This window comes from Hyperolius riggenbachi, chromosome 7 (genome assembly GCF_040937935.1).
Source record: "Hyperolius riggenbachi isolate aHypRig1 chromosome 7, aHypRig1.pri, whole genome shotgun sequence".
Lineage (NCBI taxonomy): Eukaryota > Metazoa > Chordata > Amphibia > Anura > Hyperoliidae > Hyperolius > Hyperolius riggenbachi.
Window position 1 is genome coordinate 316,879,976 of NC_090652.1, and position 13,120 is coordinate 316,893,095.

The window sequence follows — 13,120 nt, forward strand, 5'->3', positions numbered from 1 at the left end:
CATGAGTTAACCCCCCTGGCGGTCTATTAAAAACCGCCAGGGGGCAGCAGAGCAGTTTTTTTTTTTAAAAAATCATGTAGCAAGCCCAGGGCTCGCTACATGATAGCCGATGTGCAGCGGCATCCCCCCGCCCTCTTCGATCGCCTCTGGCGATCTCCGATCAGGAAGTCCCGTTCAAAGAACGGGATTTCCTGGAGGGCTTCCCCCGTCGCCATGGCGACGGGCGGCATGACGTGTCGTGACGTCATTGGGAGACCCGATCTATCCCTAAGCGCTGCCTGGCACTGTTTGGCCTGGCAGCGCACGGGGTCCTGGGGGGGGGGGGGGCACGGCGCGGCGAGCAATCGGCGCAGAGCGGCGGCGATCAGAGGGCACACGCAGCTAGCAAAGTGCTAGCTGCGTGCTGCAAAAAAAAAATGTATCGGGCTTACCGCCAGGGAGGTTAAAGGACAAGTGAGGATATGGTGGCTGCCATATGTAATTCCTCTTAAAAAATACCAGTTGCCTGGCAGCCCTGCTGATCTATTTGGCTGCAGTAGTGTCTGAAACAAGCATGCAGCTAATCTCATCAGATCTGACAATAATGGCAGAAACATCTGATCTGCTGCATGCTTGTTCAGGGGCTATGGCTAAAAGTATTAGAGGCAGAGGATCAGCAGGATAGCCAAGTAACTGGTATTGCTTATAAGGAAATAAATATGGCAGCCTCCATATCCCTCTCACTTCAGGTGTCCTTTAAGTCAAATACGGGGAGATAAGTGAATTACTGGTGAAGGCGCCCATACATCCCTCAACTTGGCGGCCAATCAACCATCCGATTCCAAAATTATTATCGAATCGGGTGAAAATCAGTGGCACCAAGTGCATGCCAGACCGACGATGCCACCAATTTCGGGCATAAATTGGTTGCATGTATCGATCAGACATGCTGCGAGATGTCGGGCCGCTGTGATCGATTAGGTGCGCAGCGGTAATGGCGAGCAATATCGGGGAGAGTGACAAATGCAATGAAAACCCCGCCGCTGCCCCCTAGTGGATAAATGTGACCCCCGATGTGTGTATTTATACATTTCCTGTCTTGTGTCATCCACTGTGTGCCGCCCATCTGTCTTCCGAATCCCCCTGTTCCATTAGCGCTATACATGCCACCAGTGTTTAGTGCAAGGTGCGTGTGTGACATCATGGTGCGTGTGACATCATGGTGCGTGTGACTTCATGGTGCGTGTGACATCATGGTGCGTGTGACATCATGGTGTGTGTGACTTCATGGTGCGTGTGTTATCATGGTGCGTGTGACATCATGGTGCGTGTGACATCACACCATCATACACGCGCCATGTGCTATATGCCGGCTGCAGCGGAATCGGCTCAAACCCCAGAGATCTCATGCTGAAATCAATCAGTAATCATCCTGCTGTGTGTGGGCAGCTGACAGATCTCTCTCTAATCAGATTCGATCAGAGAGAGATCTGTCTCTCGGTCGCCTCTGCCCATCATCGCCTGATGTACGGCCACCTTAACGCTTTTATGGAGAGATAAACTGGGAGTTAAGAATTAGGGGGAGACAATTCATCAGAAAACCTTTGTGAATAAGCCCCAATGTCACAAAACACATTTCAAGAAAGTTTTCATTTTCTTGTGAAAATTCGCTATGTGATCGTGAAGATCCCGAGCCAGAAACAGTGAATATTCGAGTTCATCTCTGGCGTCCAGCTACTGGCGGCCATCACTGCCCTACGCAGATTCCACTTCAAGCACACCGGAAGAGAGAGGCGTATGGAGGCTGCCATATTTATTTCCGAGGCTGCCCTGCAGATTTCCTCCCTAGAGACAGACATGAGTGGACATAGGGGGCAAGGGGAGGAGCCAGGGACTACAGATGCCGCCAGTAAAACATGCGGTTTGCTTTGCTTGGGGACTTGGCCAGCCAGGTTCTGTCATTCTGGTTGGCTAAAGTCCAAAAACATCAATGTAAAGGTACACACGGTACAGTAAAATGATCCAATTTTACAGCAACTCGATAAAAACAATCAGATTTTCCATAGGATCGAAAGCTTTTTTTTTTTTTTTCTCAAGCAAGAAATCCAATCGGATTTCCTGTTTTTATTCAATAAAAGTCTGGATTTTTCTGAACAATTTTTCTGAAAATTGAATGGTGTAGGGTAGATTGTCAGTTTCCTTGTATATACTTCCAAGCAATATTCTCAGAGTTTTCAATCATTTTTTTTCATTATTGGGTAAAAATTGAACACAGGTGTGTGGTACATTGGTCAGATTTTTGAAATGTTACAATCAGTCAGAAAAATTGATTGCTATTCTTGGATTGAAAATATATTTTAAAAATTGTATGGTGTGTGGCCACCTTAACACAATTTGTTTTGCATATTGGCTGGCCAGATCCCGCAGTAGCCAGGCACAGGGGTTCTGGCAGTAACGCATACGCCGTCCTGGCCGGAACTTCTGTTAATTGCTTCAGCTGGGCAGAGGAGGTTGTCACGGAACAGCCGTGAGAAACGCAGGTGAATCCGGAGAATTCACAGTCGATTTCCTGATCACTCCCTGTCGGATCTGTGCAGTCGTGCAAGCGATCAGAAAACGACTTATTTGTGTTTTAAAACCAGATATCTGTTCCGCTGTGAGCAAAGCATTCCCCTCAGGAATGCCTCCCCCCACCCTCAGGAATGTCACACGTGGCCACATTCCCTGCAGGGACTAGCTCATTCCCCCTACAGCAGATGGCTCCATGAAAAGGGCCAGCAAGCTGGCTCCCCAGGGGGGCCCAGAGGAAGCCAGACTCTCCGGCACCGACCAGAGCAGACCTGAAGTTATGTGATGTATGGTTTCTTGTCGATTATATGGCGACTGTACAACGCACAGCTATAAAATTCATATAGTCTTGTTCGGTAAAATCTGGCCATAGTGCTGATATGAAATTCATCGCGATAGCCCGTCCGGTTATTGAGGTATGACCCTTCTCAAGAACTGGGTCCGCTGCACTAGCCATGTCTGATGTCATATTAATCTGTAATTTCCGACAAGTATGAATCTGTTATCCACCTAAATATGACTTGTATCGTTTGTAACTTACTGCATTTTATAAGTTTAAACCTAAAATCTCTCAGAGGGAATGAACCGTCATTGGTGGGTAATTCAGAGGGGGCCGGCGTTGCCACACCCCCAAACCAGCTTAATCAAAAGCATCTGCGAGGGGCTCTTCCCTCATTTCTCCATTTTCCACCTTCATAAACGCACGGCCACCGTGAGGAACAAGTGGTGGCCATTTTGCTTGAACTTTGCTGAAGCTGAAACGAAAGGACTTTACCAAGGACTTTATGATTCTTCCCACAAAAGGACATTTTTCTATGAAACTAAGTACTCTTTCTTTTATTTTTCATACTGGCTATTAATGTCTCAATAATTGTTGATTTTAATGATTGTCTGTATATATTAATTATTTATATTGCCCGTGAATAAAGACTTTATCAAAGTCATTCACTTTTCCGCTACCCTGCTACTCAGCCGCACAAACTGAACCAGACCTCTGGAGAGACGCTACTATTGTTTGTTGTTGGCTAGACAGAATAGAGTGTGTTTAACCGTTTTTATTCGCAGGACCAGTCAGTCAGGCAGTCGGGTCCACTGGCCCATACCAGAGGTGGTGGCAGATATACCCTGAAATAGTGTGTAAAGTTGTAATTACCGTAACTCACAGGCTCCCTTCTGGTCGGGCTGCTGCCCAGATTTCTGTCGGTTTCTGCGCAAAGATCGCGACCAAAGCTTGCATGGTCTGTGTGCTGAAACCGATTGGAAGGCAATTTGCAGTCTGACCACTAGGGCTCCTGTGACAGAGGTCATGTGACCAATACTTAGGTACATGGTTTTTAGCCGCTGCAGCCTCAGTGCACTCGACAAAAGTAACCCTTGGAAACAAAATACTGAAATATTAGACTGATACCTGGGGCCATATGCAATTAACTTTTTCACCTGAGTCTTCTCCTAGGAGATCATTTTTCAACTTCTTTTTAAAATAACTTTTCAGCATTTTGTAATCTAAAAAGTACCAAAAAGTAAAAAAAAAGTACTATCAAAATTATTCTGAGTATTTTCTTGTTTGCTGGTGGCTTAAAAGGGATTTTATGACTAGGTGTGAAAATGTCACCTTGGAGATAACTCAGGTGAAAAAATTAATTGCATATGGGCCCTGGTGCCTGAGGAAGGGAGAAAACTACATGTAAAAATGTGGAATCTGAAAAAGGGGCCTTTTAACCTGCTGGGCGGTCTGGACGAGCTCAGCTCGTCCAGTACCGCCGGAGCCTGCCGCTCAGGCCCTGCTGGGCCGATTTGGCTCAAGTAAAAAGCAGCACATGCAGCCGGCACTTTGCCAGCCGCGTGTGCTGCCTGATCGCCGCCGCTCTGCGGCGATCCTCCGCGAGCAGCGGCGAAAGAGGGTCCCCCCAGCCGCCTGAGCCCAGCGTAGCCGGAACAAAAAGTTCCGGCCAGCGCTAAGGGCTGGATCGGAGGCGGCTGACGTCAGGACGTCGGCTGACGTCCATGACGTCACTCTGCTCGTCGCTATGGCGACGAGGGAAGCAAAACAAGGAAGGCCGCTCATTGCGGCCTTCCTTGTTTATTCTGGGCGCCGGAGGCGATCGGAAGAACGCCTCCGGAGCGCCCTCTAGTGGGCTTTCATGCAGCCAACTTTCAGTTGGCTGCATGAAATAGTTTTTTTTTAATTAAAAAAAAACCCTCCCGCAGCCTCCCTGGCGATCTTATCAGAACGCCAGGCAGGTTAATCAGGAACATTCTTCTTATTCTGCAGTTGTCGGGGGGGGGGGGGGGGGGGGGGGTTGGGGGAGGCATACATACACTGTAGAATGATGGCGGATGGTGGTTGTGGATGGGGTCGGTCCAGGCTGGGGCAGCTGGGCAGCTCTGTGGACAGACAATCGCATTGTTGTGTGTATGGGGATACATCTTACCAATCGTGCTCTCACAGAACTTCTCTTCAGCCACCTCGTTGGCGATATTTGCCCCCATTAGAACGCTGAGCTCTATGCCGAGCTTCCCCCGGATGATATCAGAGATCAGCTTCAGCCCCGAGGGTCCCTGATCCACGCCCTGCAAGACAAGTGGGTGACATTACATGCAGTGCAGGGGGAGGCCAGGAGGGGGCGCAGGTGAGGCCCTCTGTGTCATTATATACAGTACATTACATACATTTTGTGTCATTTATGTCATTACATACAGTTTTAAAGAGACTAACAAAAAAAAAAGTTCCCCTGGGGGGTACTACTCACCTCGGCTGCAGGAAATCCAGCGCTGGCTCCCCCGAAGCGTCCCGCAATAATGGCTCGACAAGCCTAACAAGGCTTGCTATATTTACCTTCCCCGGCTACAGCGGGAGCGCTGTTGCAGCTCTCAGCACGGAAATAGGTGGAAATAGCTGATCTCCGTCGGGTCTGCTCTACTGCGCAGGTGCAGGAGACTTGCAGGAGACTTACACTTGCGCAGTAGAGCGGCCCGACAGCGATCGGCTATTTCCACTTATCTACGAGCGGAGAGCCGATACTGCGCCTGCACTGGAGCTGGGAAGGTAAATATTTACATCCCAGCTGTTCGGAGGAGACAACGAGACCGCCGTGGGACCGAGGAGGACGGGGGAAGCCTCAATAGGATCCCGAGGCTTCCCCACCTGAGGTGAGTAACCCCCAGGGGAAGTTTTCTTTAAGGCTCTAAAACACTTACTGAGCCTCCAGCGACGTCTAGCAGCCTCCCTGCAGCATCTGGTGGGCTCCTAGTGGCTTCCAGCGTCCGTGCAGGCAAGTCAGCGTGTCACCTGACCCTTCTGTGCACAAAGGAAGCCGGAAAGCCGCTAGGAGCAAGAGGAAGGCTGCAAGACATCGCTGGAGGCTGGGTGAGTATTTCGGGGGGAGTTTTGTGCCTCTTTAGGCCAGTTGTTCAAGCATCCGGCCAGCACATGTATCCGGCATCAGTCGATCACCGCCCGTGCCAAATACTGAGGACTCCGCTGTACTATCAATATAAATTCTATATTATGTGCCTGTGAGTATATTCTGTGTATGCCATTTGTAGTAGAAAACAGAGGCACTGGCAAGATAAAATTCACTAGAAAAATTCCAAAAATGCTTGGGAGGCAGTGGTGGACTTCCCTCCAAGAAGCAGACACAACAACTGTCAATATCGACAATCACGTTTATTATATACTCCCCAAAAAAGATGTGACGTGTTTTATAAATAACCTGCTTCCTCAGGGAATAGACAGGGGTATAACAGTCAGTAGTCCGTAACACGTATAGCGCTCTGTCTATGCCATTGTCTGTATTATTATGTACCCTGTTTGTTTCTTACTCTGTGCCGCACCACAGAATATGTTGGCGCTTTATAAAACAATATAATAATATGGTACAACCAGGCCACCATCCCCCATCTGTCCAGAGTCTGATGGTTCTCTGGCATCTATACTGTATGGTACAGAAATGCAGAACAGACAGGTCCTCTTCACAAGAGATCCTCTGAAGAAATAGTAGTTAGTTCAGAACCCAATACATGTAGTATAAAGTGACATACCAGTCGGCACAACAGGAGCTCATAGCTCCTTCAGGTATAGCCAGCACCCACGTGTGACAATACTGGTGACCACAATAGGGACGCCGCAGACAGTGGCCAGATCACACCAAACGTGTGTCTACCAATCACACACCAGCTAGTATCTGTCGCCATGATTGGTAGGCACGCGTCTGAAGTGACATGTCTCATATGGTTAGTGTGGACCTGAACTCTTACACAGGACAGAAGGAAAATAGGAAAATGCACCCTGTATGTATTTACAGAGTTTAGCCTGTCTAATTCCCTCTCATCTGTGACTTATCACAAGTTGTAATTTGATCTCTACCCTGTGTCACATGACTGCCATGGCAAAACATCTAACCCTATATCTGCTTCCATGAAAGCAGGAATTATTGATTTATTGCAGGATTTGTATCCGCTGTAACAAAGACATTGTTTTCTGTAAAGGTTATCATGCTGTTGCTCCTTTTATAGAGCAGAGAGGAAGTTTTGAGTTCAGGTCCGCTTTAAGACAAAACACGCTATTTATCGAGTGCAGAACAGCTCATCACCTTAATCAGAGAGATCCCGATAGCTCCGGATTTCAGGTGTCCTGCCAGCTGGTCACAGATTCTGCCAATAAACTGATGTGGCACCACAAAGACCAGGATGTCTGCCCCCGACACAGCACTCAGCAGGTCAGGTACTGCCACCTAGTGACAGGAGGACAGAAGAGATAATCAGTGAATGTATGCAATGGGTGGAGTCAGTCTAATCTATAAATAAAAGAAAGGCAATTATAAATGAAGAGACAGTCCAGAGAACCCTCTGCTGCTTCACAATCACAGAAACAATGCAAGTCACACAGGCAGCCTCTTATAGCACCATAGAATTACTTCTCTCCTATGTTGCTGTCACTTACAGTAGGTAGTAGAAATCTGACATTACCGACAGGTTTTGGATTAATCCATCTCTTTATAGGGGATTCTCAGGGATTTATTTATTTTCAAAAGCACTTAGTGAATGGCAGTTGCTCTGTCCAACTGCCCAAAAACTGTGTAGCGAACAGGGAAGGTGACCAGCATCATTGTTAAAATCCTTTTTAGGGAATGTCACAGTCTTTATAAAGAATAAAAGCCTTGCTGAGAATCCCCTATGAAGAGATGGACTAGTCCAAAACCTGTCACTTCTGTCAGATTTCTACTACCTACTGTAAGTGACAGCAACATAGGAGAGAAGTAATTTATGGCTCATTTTACTCTGGAAAAAATTGTACTTCTTATCTGTCTATGTTTGCACATATTTTAAATGTTAACATTTTTCGCTGTAGTGCCCCTTTAACGGTCACACTTTGCAAGCGTTTTGCCAAAATCACATTCGTACATCTAATTATTTCAACAGTATCGCATTTTTCTGCATTTGCATTTTTTTCTGCTTTTTAAAGGACAGCTGAACTGAGAGGGCTATGGAAGCTGCCATATTTATTGACTTTTAAAGTGTACCTGAGATAACCGTTAAGAAAACAATTATACATACCTGGGGCCTCCTCCATCCCTCTTCAGGCTAATCGGTCCCTCACCATCCTCCTCTGCCTTCTGGATCATGGTCCGGTAGTAGCCCTTGTATCTCCGCAAGTCGGGGCGTACTGCGCTTCCCCTATCGAGAGTGTTCTGCGCCTGAGCAGAACCCTCCCAGTGACGGTAGTGTGTTGGGATAGTTTCGTAACTTTGTTTACGTTCCTGCCCGCTATTAGCGCAGGTCGCTATTGCAGGCTGGAACGCGATGAAAGCTTCTCGTAGCCCGTGTGTGTGCAGGCACAGTTGCCGTTGCCTTACAAGTTGCCGGTAACGAAACTACCTGGCACCAGGAGAACAGAGGATCATGCAGGACCGGTGCGGGGCAGGACGGCTGCTGGGGGCTTGGGGAAGCCCCAGGTAAGTGAAACAGTTTATCAGTGCCAAGGAAATAGAACATATGATCGCTGCCGGGAATGAACAACGTCCAAAGTCCACAAAATTACTATTAAGAAGTCAGTGCAGATCAAAGAGGAATAAATACAGTCAATAGAACTTCACCACGGTGATATTCCAAGCTCACATGGTCTCGTGGCCAACCATCACCAGAAAAGAGTAAGAGGGGTTTACCAGCTGCCAACATCCCACATTATAAGGTTGTACGTCTCGCATGCAGTGGTAATCCTAATGTACCTCGAGCAGATATGGATCCAAACTTCCACCACTCCCTCACTCCGATATATGGTATGGTATCCAGGAAGGCCAATATATACAGTGGCTTGCAAAACTATTCGGCCCCCTTGAAGTTTTCCACATCTTGTCACATTACTGCCACAAACATGAATCATTTTTATTGGAATTCCACGTGAAAGACCAATACAAAGTGGTGCACACGTGAGAAGTGGAACGAAAATCATACATCATTCCAAACATTTTTTACAAATAAATAACTGCAAAGTGGTGTGTGCGTAATTATTCAGCCCCCCTTTGATCTGAGTGCAGTCAGTTGCCTATAGACATTGCCTGATGAGTGCTAATGACTAAATAGAGTGCACCTGTGTGTAATCTAATGTCAGTACAAATACAGCTGCTCTGTGACGGCCTCAGAGGTTGTCTAAGAGAATATTGGGAGCAACAACACCATGAAGTCCAAAGAACACACCAGACAGGTCAGGGATAAAGTTATTGAGAAATTTAAAGCAGGCTTAGGCTACAAAAAGATTTAAAAAGCCTTGAACATCCCACGGAGCACTGTTCAAGAGATCATTCAGAAATGGAAGGAGTATGGCACAACTGTAAACCTACCAAGACAAGGCCGTCCACCTAAACTCACAGGCCGAACAAGGAGAGCGCTGATCAGAAATGCAGTCAAGAGGCCCATGGTGACTCTGGATGAGCTGCAGAGATCTACCGCTCAGGTGGGGGAATCTGTCCATAGGACAACTATTAGTCGTGCACTGCACAAAGTTGGCCTTTATGGAAGAGTGGCAAGAAGAAAGCAATTGTGAACAGAAAAGCATAGGAAATCCTGTTTGCAGTTTGCCACAAGCCATGTGGGGGACACAGCAACCATGTGGAAGAAGGTTCTCTGGTCAGATGAGACCAAAACTGCACATCACTCTGAACACACCATCCCCACTGTCAAATATGGTGGTGGCAGCATCATGCTCAGGGGGTGCATCTCTTCAGCAGGGACAGGGAAGCTGGTCAGAGTTGATGGGAAGATGGATGGAGCCAAATACAGGGCAATCTTGGGAGAAAACTTGGAGTCTGCAAAAGACTTGAGACTGGGGCGGAGGTTCACCTTCCAGCAGGACAACGACCCTAAACATAAAGCCAGGGCAACAATGGAATGGTTTAAAACAAAACATATCCATGTGTTAGAATGGCCAAATCAAAGTCCAGATCTAAATCCAATCGAGAATCTGTGGCAAGATCTGAAAACTGCTGTTCACAAATGCTGTCCATCTAATCTGACTGAGCTGGAGCTGTTTTGCAAAGAAGAATGGGCAAGGATTTCAGTCTCTAGATGTGCAAAGCTGGTAGAGACATACCCTAAAAGACTGGCAGCTGTAATTGCAGCAAAAGGTGGTTCTACAAAGTATTGACTCAGGGGGCCGAATAATTACGCACACCCCACTTTGCAGTTATTAATTTGTAAAAAATGTTTGGAATCATGTATAATTTTCGTTCCATTTCTCACGTGTACAGCACTTTGTATTGGTCTTTCATGTGGAATTCCAATAAAATTGATTCATGTTTGTGGCAGTGATGTGACAAAAATGTGGAAAACTTCAAGGGGGCCGAATACTTTTGCAAGCCACTGTAAGCACAACAAAAAACGGCAACTCTAAGTGTAAACCGTTTATTGTAAAAACAATCGGTATAGACCGTAAACAACAAGATAAAAACAAAGACTTACATACGGGGCCCAGGAACTGGGAACCCCTAATAAAAACGTGCGAGTGTAAGCTGGTCCACAGCCAATAAAACATTAAAGGTGCCGCCTGTCTTCTTTCCGACCGGTTTCGCAATCTAGCGACATCAGGGATGATGACGCTACGCTAGATTACGAAACCGGTCGGAAAGAAGACAGGCGGCACCTTTAATGTTTTATTGGCTGTGGACCAGCTTACACGCGCAAGTTTTTATTGGGGGTTCCCAGTTCCTGGGCCCCGTATGTAAGTCTTTGTTTTTATCTTGTTGTTTACGGTCTATACCGATTGTTTTTACACTTAGAGTTGCCGGTTTTTGTTGTGTTTATATATTGGCCTTCCTGGACACCATACCATATATCGGAGTGAGGGAGTGGTGGAAGTTTGGATCTATATCTGCTCGAGGTATATTAGGATTACCACTGAATGCGAGACGTACAACCTTATAATGTGGGATGTTGGCAGCTGGTAAGCCCCTCTTACTCTTTTCTGGTGATGGTTGGCCACGAGACCATGTGAGGTTGGAATATCACCGTGGTGAAGTTTTATTGACTGTATGTATTCTTCTTTGATCTGCGCTGACTTCTTAATACTAATTAAAAGTTTGTTTTTGCAGAATTTACAGTTTCGCTTTAAATTCACACAGCAGGTCTTTTTTTTCGTGTGTGAGATCACGGAAACGATCCCTCTTCGCTCAAAACAAATGCAGAAAAATCGACGTAAGAGAAGCGGGTAGATAAAATGTTTATTGAATGTCAGAGTGATGAGTGATGTGCAGGAATTACAGCAGCCAATTAGCTGCCCTTACTGGGCCACCACACATCCATAGATACGGGACCACTTACCACATTGCCGGGCGCCAGTTACCACATCGCCGGGGGACACACCACATTGCCGGGCGGCAGATACCACATTGCCGGGCAGCAGTTACCACATTGCTGGGTGGGGGCACTTACCACATTGCCGGGCGGCAGTTACCACATTGCCGGGGGACACTTACCACATTTCCGGGGAAGGGGGGACACTTACCACATTGCCGGGGGGGGCAGTTACCACATTGCCGGGCGGCAGTTACCACATTGCCAGGGGGACACTTACCACATTGCCGGGCGGCAGTTACCACACTGCCGGGGGGACACTTACCACATTGCCGGGGGGGAGGGCCACTTACCACATTGCCCGGGGGGGGGGGGGGGGGAGACGACTTACCACATTGCCGGGCGGCAGTTACCACATTGCCGGGACACACACCACATTGCCGGGCGGCAGTTACCACCACATTGCCGGGCAGCAGTTGCCACATTGCCGGGGGGGGCAGTTACCACAGTGCCGGGCGGCAGTTACCACATTGCCGGGGGAAACTTACCACATTGCCGGGCGGCAGTTACCACATTGCCGGGGGGACACTTACCACATTGCCAGGCGGCAGTTACCACATTGCCGGGTGGACACTTACCACATTGCCAGGCAGCCGGTGGCCAGGTAGGTACTTGACATTTTCATGATCCTGATTGATGATGTCTGACAACCTGCGCCCGTTCAGCTCCTCCTCAAACACCCACATACTGACCAGAGGGTGGAAGCGGTTGGAGCGCTTGGTGTTGTGGCCGATAATCTTGGAGATGGCGGAACCCCTGGAAAACAACGCCAGGCGTTATACAGAAATGTACAGTGACCGCTGTACGGCCATCAAAGGCAGAGCCTTTAACCAGTACACTATCCAGCCATTGCCTATATCACAAAGCCATGCAGCCGGCCCCATACTCCGCCCACTCCTCTGATAGCGGGTGAGGGTGGTGTGTGGGCAGCTGAGGCCTGGCAGCACCATCTGTGGTGCCATCTCTAGCCTAGAACATTGTGAGCTGAATATAAGAGATCCTCATGCGGTGATATCATAAGGGATACAGACCATTCTTGGGAAGGTGCAACTGCAATTACACAGCCACTAATTCACACACTTCTCAGCACCTATCACAATGATCTGATATAACCCAGGCTGCCTCTAGTTTAGATGTTGTAACTGTAGTCACACGGCCAGTGACTCACTCACTTGTCACCACTATCCACTGTCAGCACTATCCACTGTCAGCACTATCCACTGACAGCACTATGCACTGTGACCTGGTATGACCTGGGCTGCCCTCTAGCTGCAGATACAGTAACTGCACTCACACAGCCACAGCTTGTCAGACCCAGCGACCCCTTCATGCTGCACCCCAAACATTACTACCCTATAATCCAAGCTGCACCTCAAGTATTATTCCCCCCCCCCCCCCCCCCCCAATAGATTGTGCTACATACTGCACCTCAAATATTATCACTATTATAACCCGAACTGTAGTACCTGCTGCACTATGCATATCATACAGATTGAGTTATGGGGAGTCATAATATTTGGGGTGTAGCATGTAGTACAGTCTAGGTTCTGGGAGGTGATAATATTTGGGGTGCAGCGTGTAGTATAGTTTGGGATATGGGAGGTGGGGACTGAGGAGTAATATTTGGGGTGCGGCATGTAGTCGTTTGGGGGTGATAATATTTGGGGTGTAGCATGTAGTACAGTTTGGGTTATGGAAGGTGATAATATTTGGGGTGTGGCATGTG

General features: G+C 47.7%; 1 protein-coding gene across 4 annotated transcripts in view; it reads right to left on the reverse strand.

Moving 5' to 3' along the window:
- LOC137525241 (glycerol-3-phosphate dehydrogenase [NAD(+)], cytoplasmic-like) overlaps positions 1 to 13,120 on the reverse strand; it is a 55,840-nt gene that overhangs the window by 18,960 nt on the left and 23,760 nt on the right. For all 4 annotated transcript variants that reach the window (XM_068246245.1, XM_068246242.1, XM_068246244.1 and 1 more), the window contains exons 2-4: positions 11,973 to 12,150; positions 7,140 to 7,280; positions 4,980 to 5,118 (exon numbers count right to left, since the gene is read on the reverse strand). In XM_068246245.1, coding sequence (XP_068102346.1) covers positions 4,980 to 5,118; positions 7,140 to 7,280; positions 11,973 to 12,080 — 388 coding nt within the window. In that variant the 5' untranslated portion in view covers positions 12,081 to 12,150. The remainder of the gene's footprint in view (positions 1 to 4,979; positions 5,119 to 7,139; positions 7,281 to 11,972; positions 12,151 to 13,120) is intronic.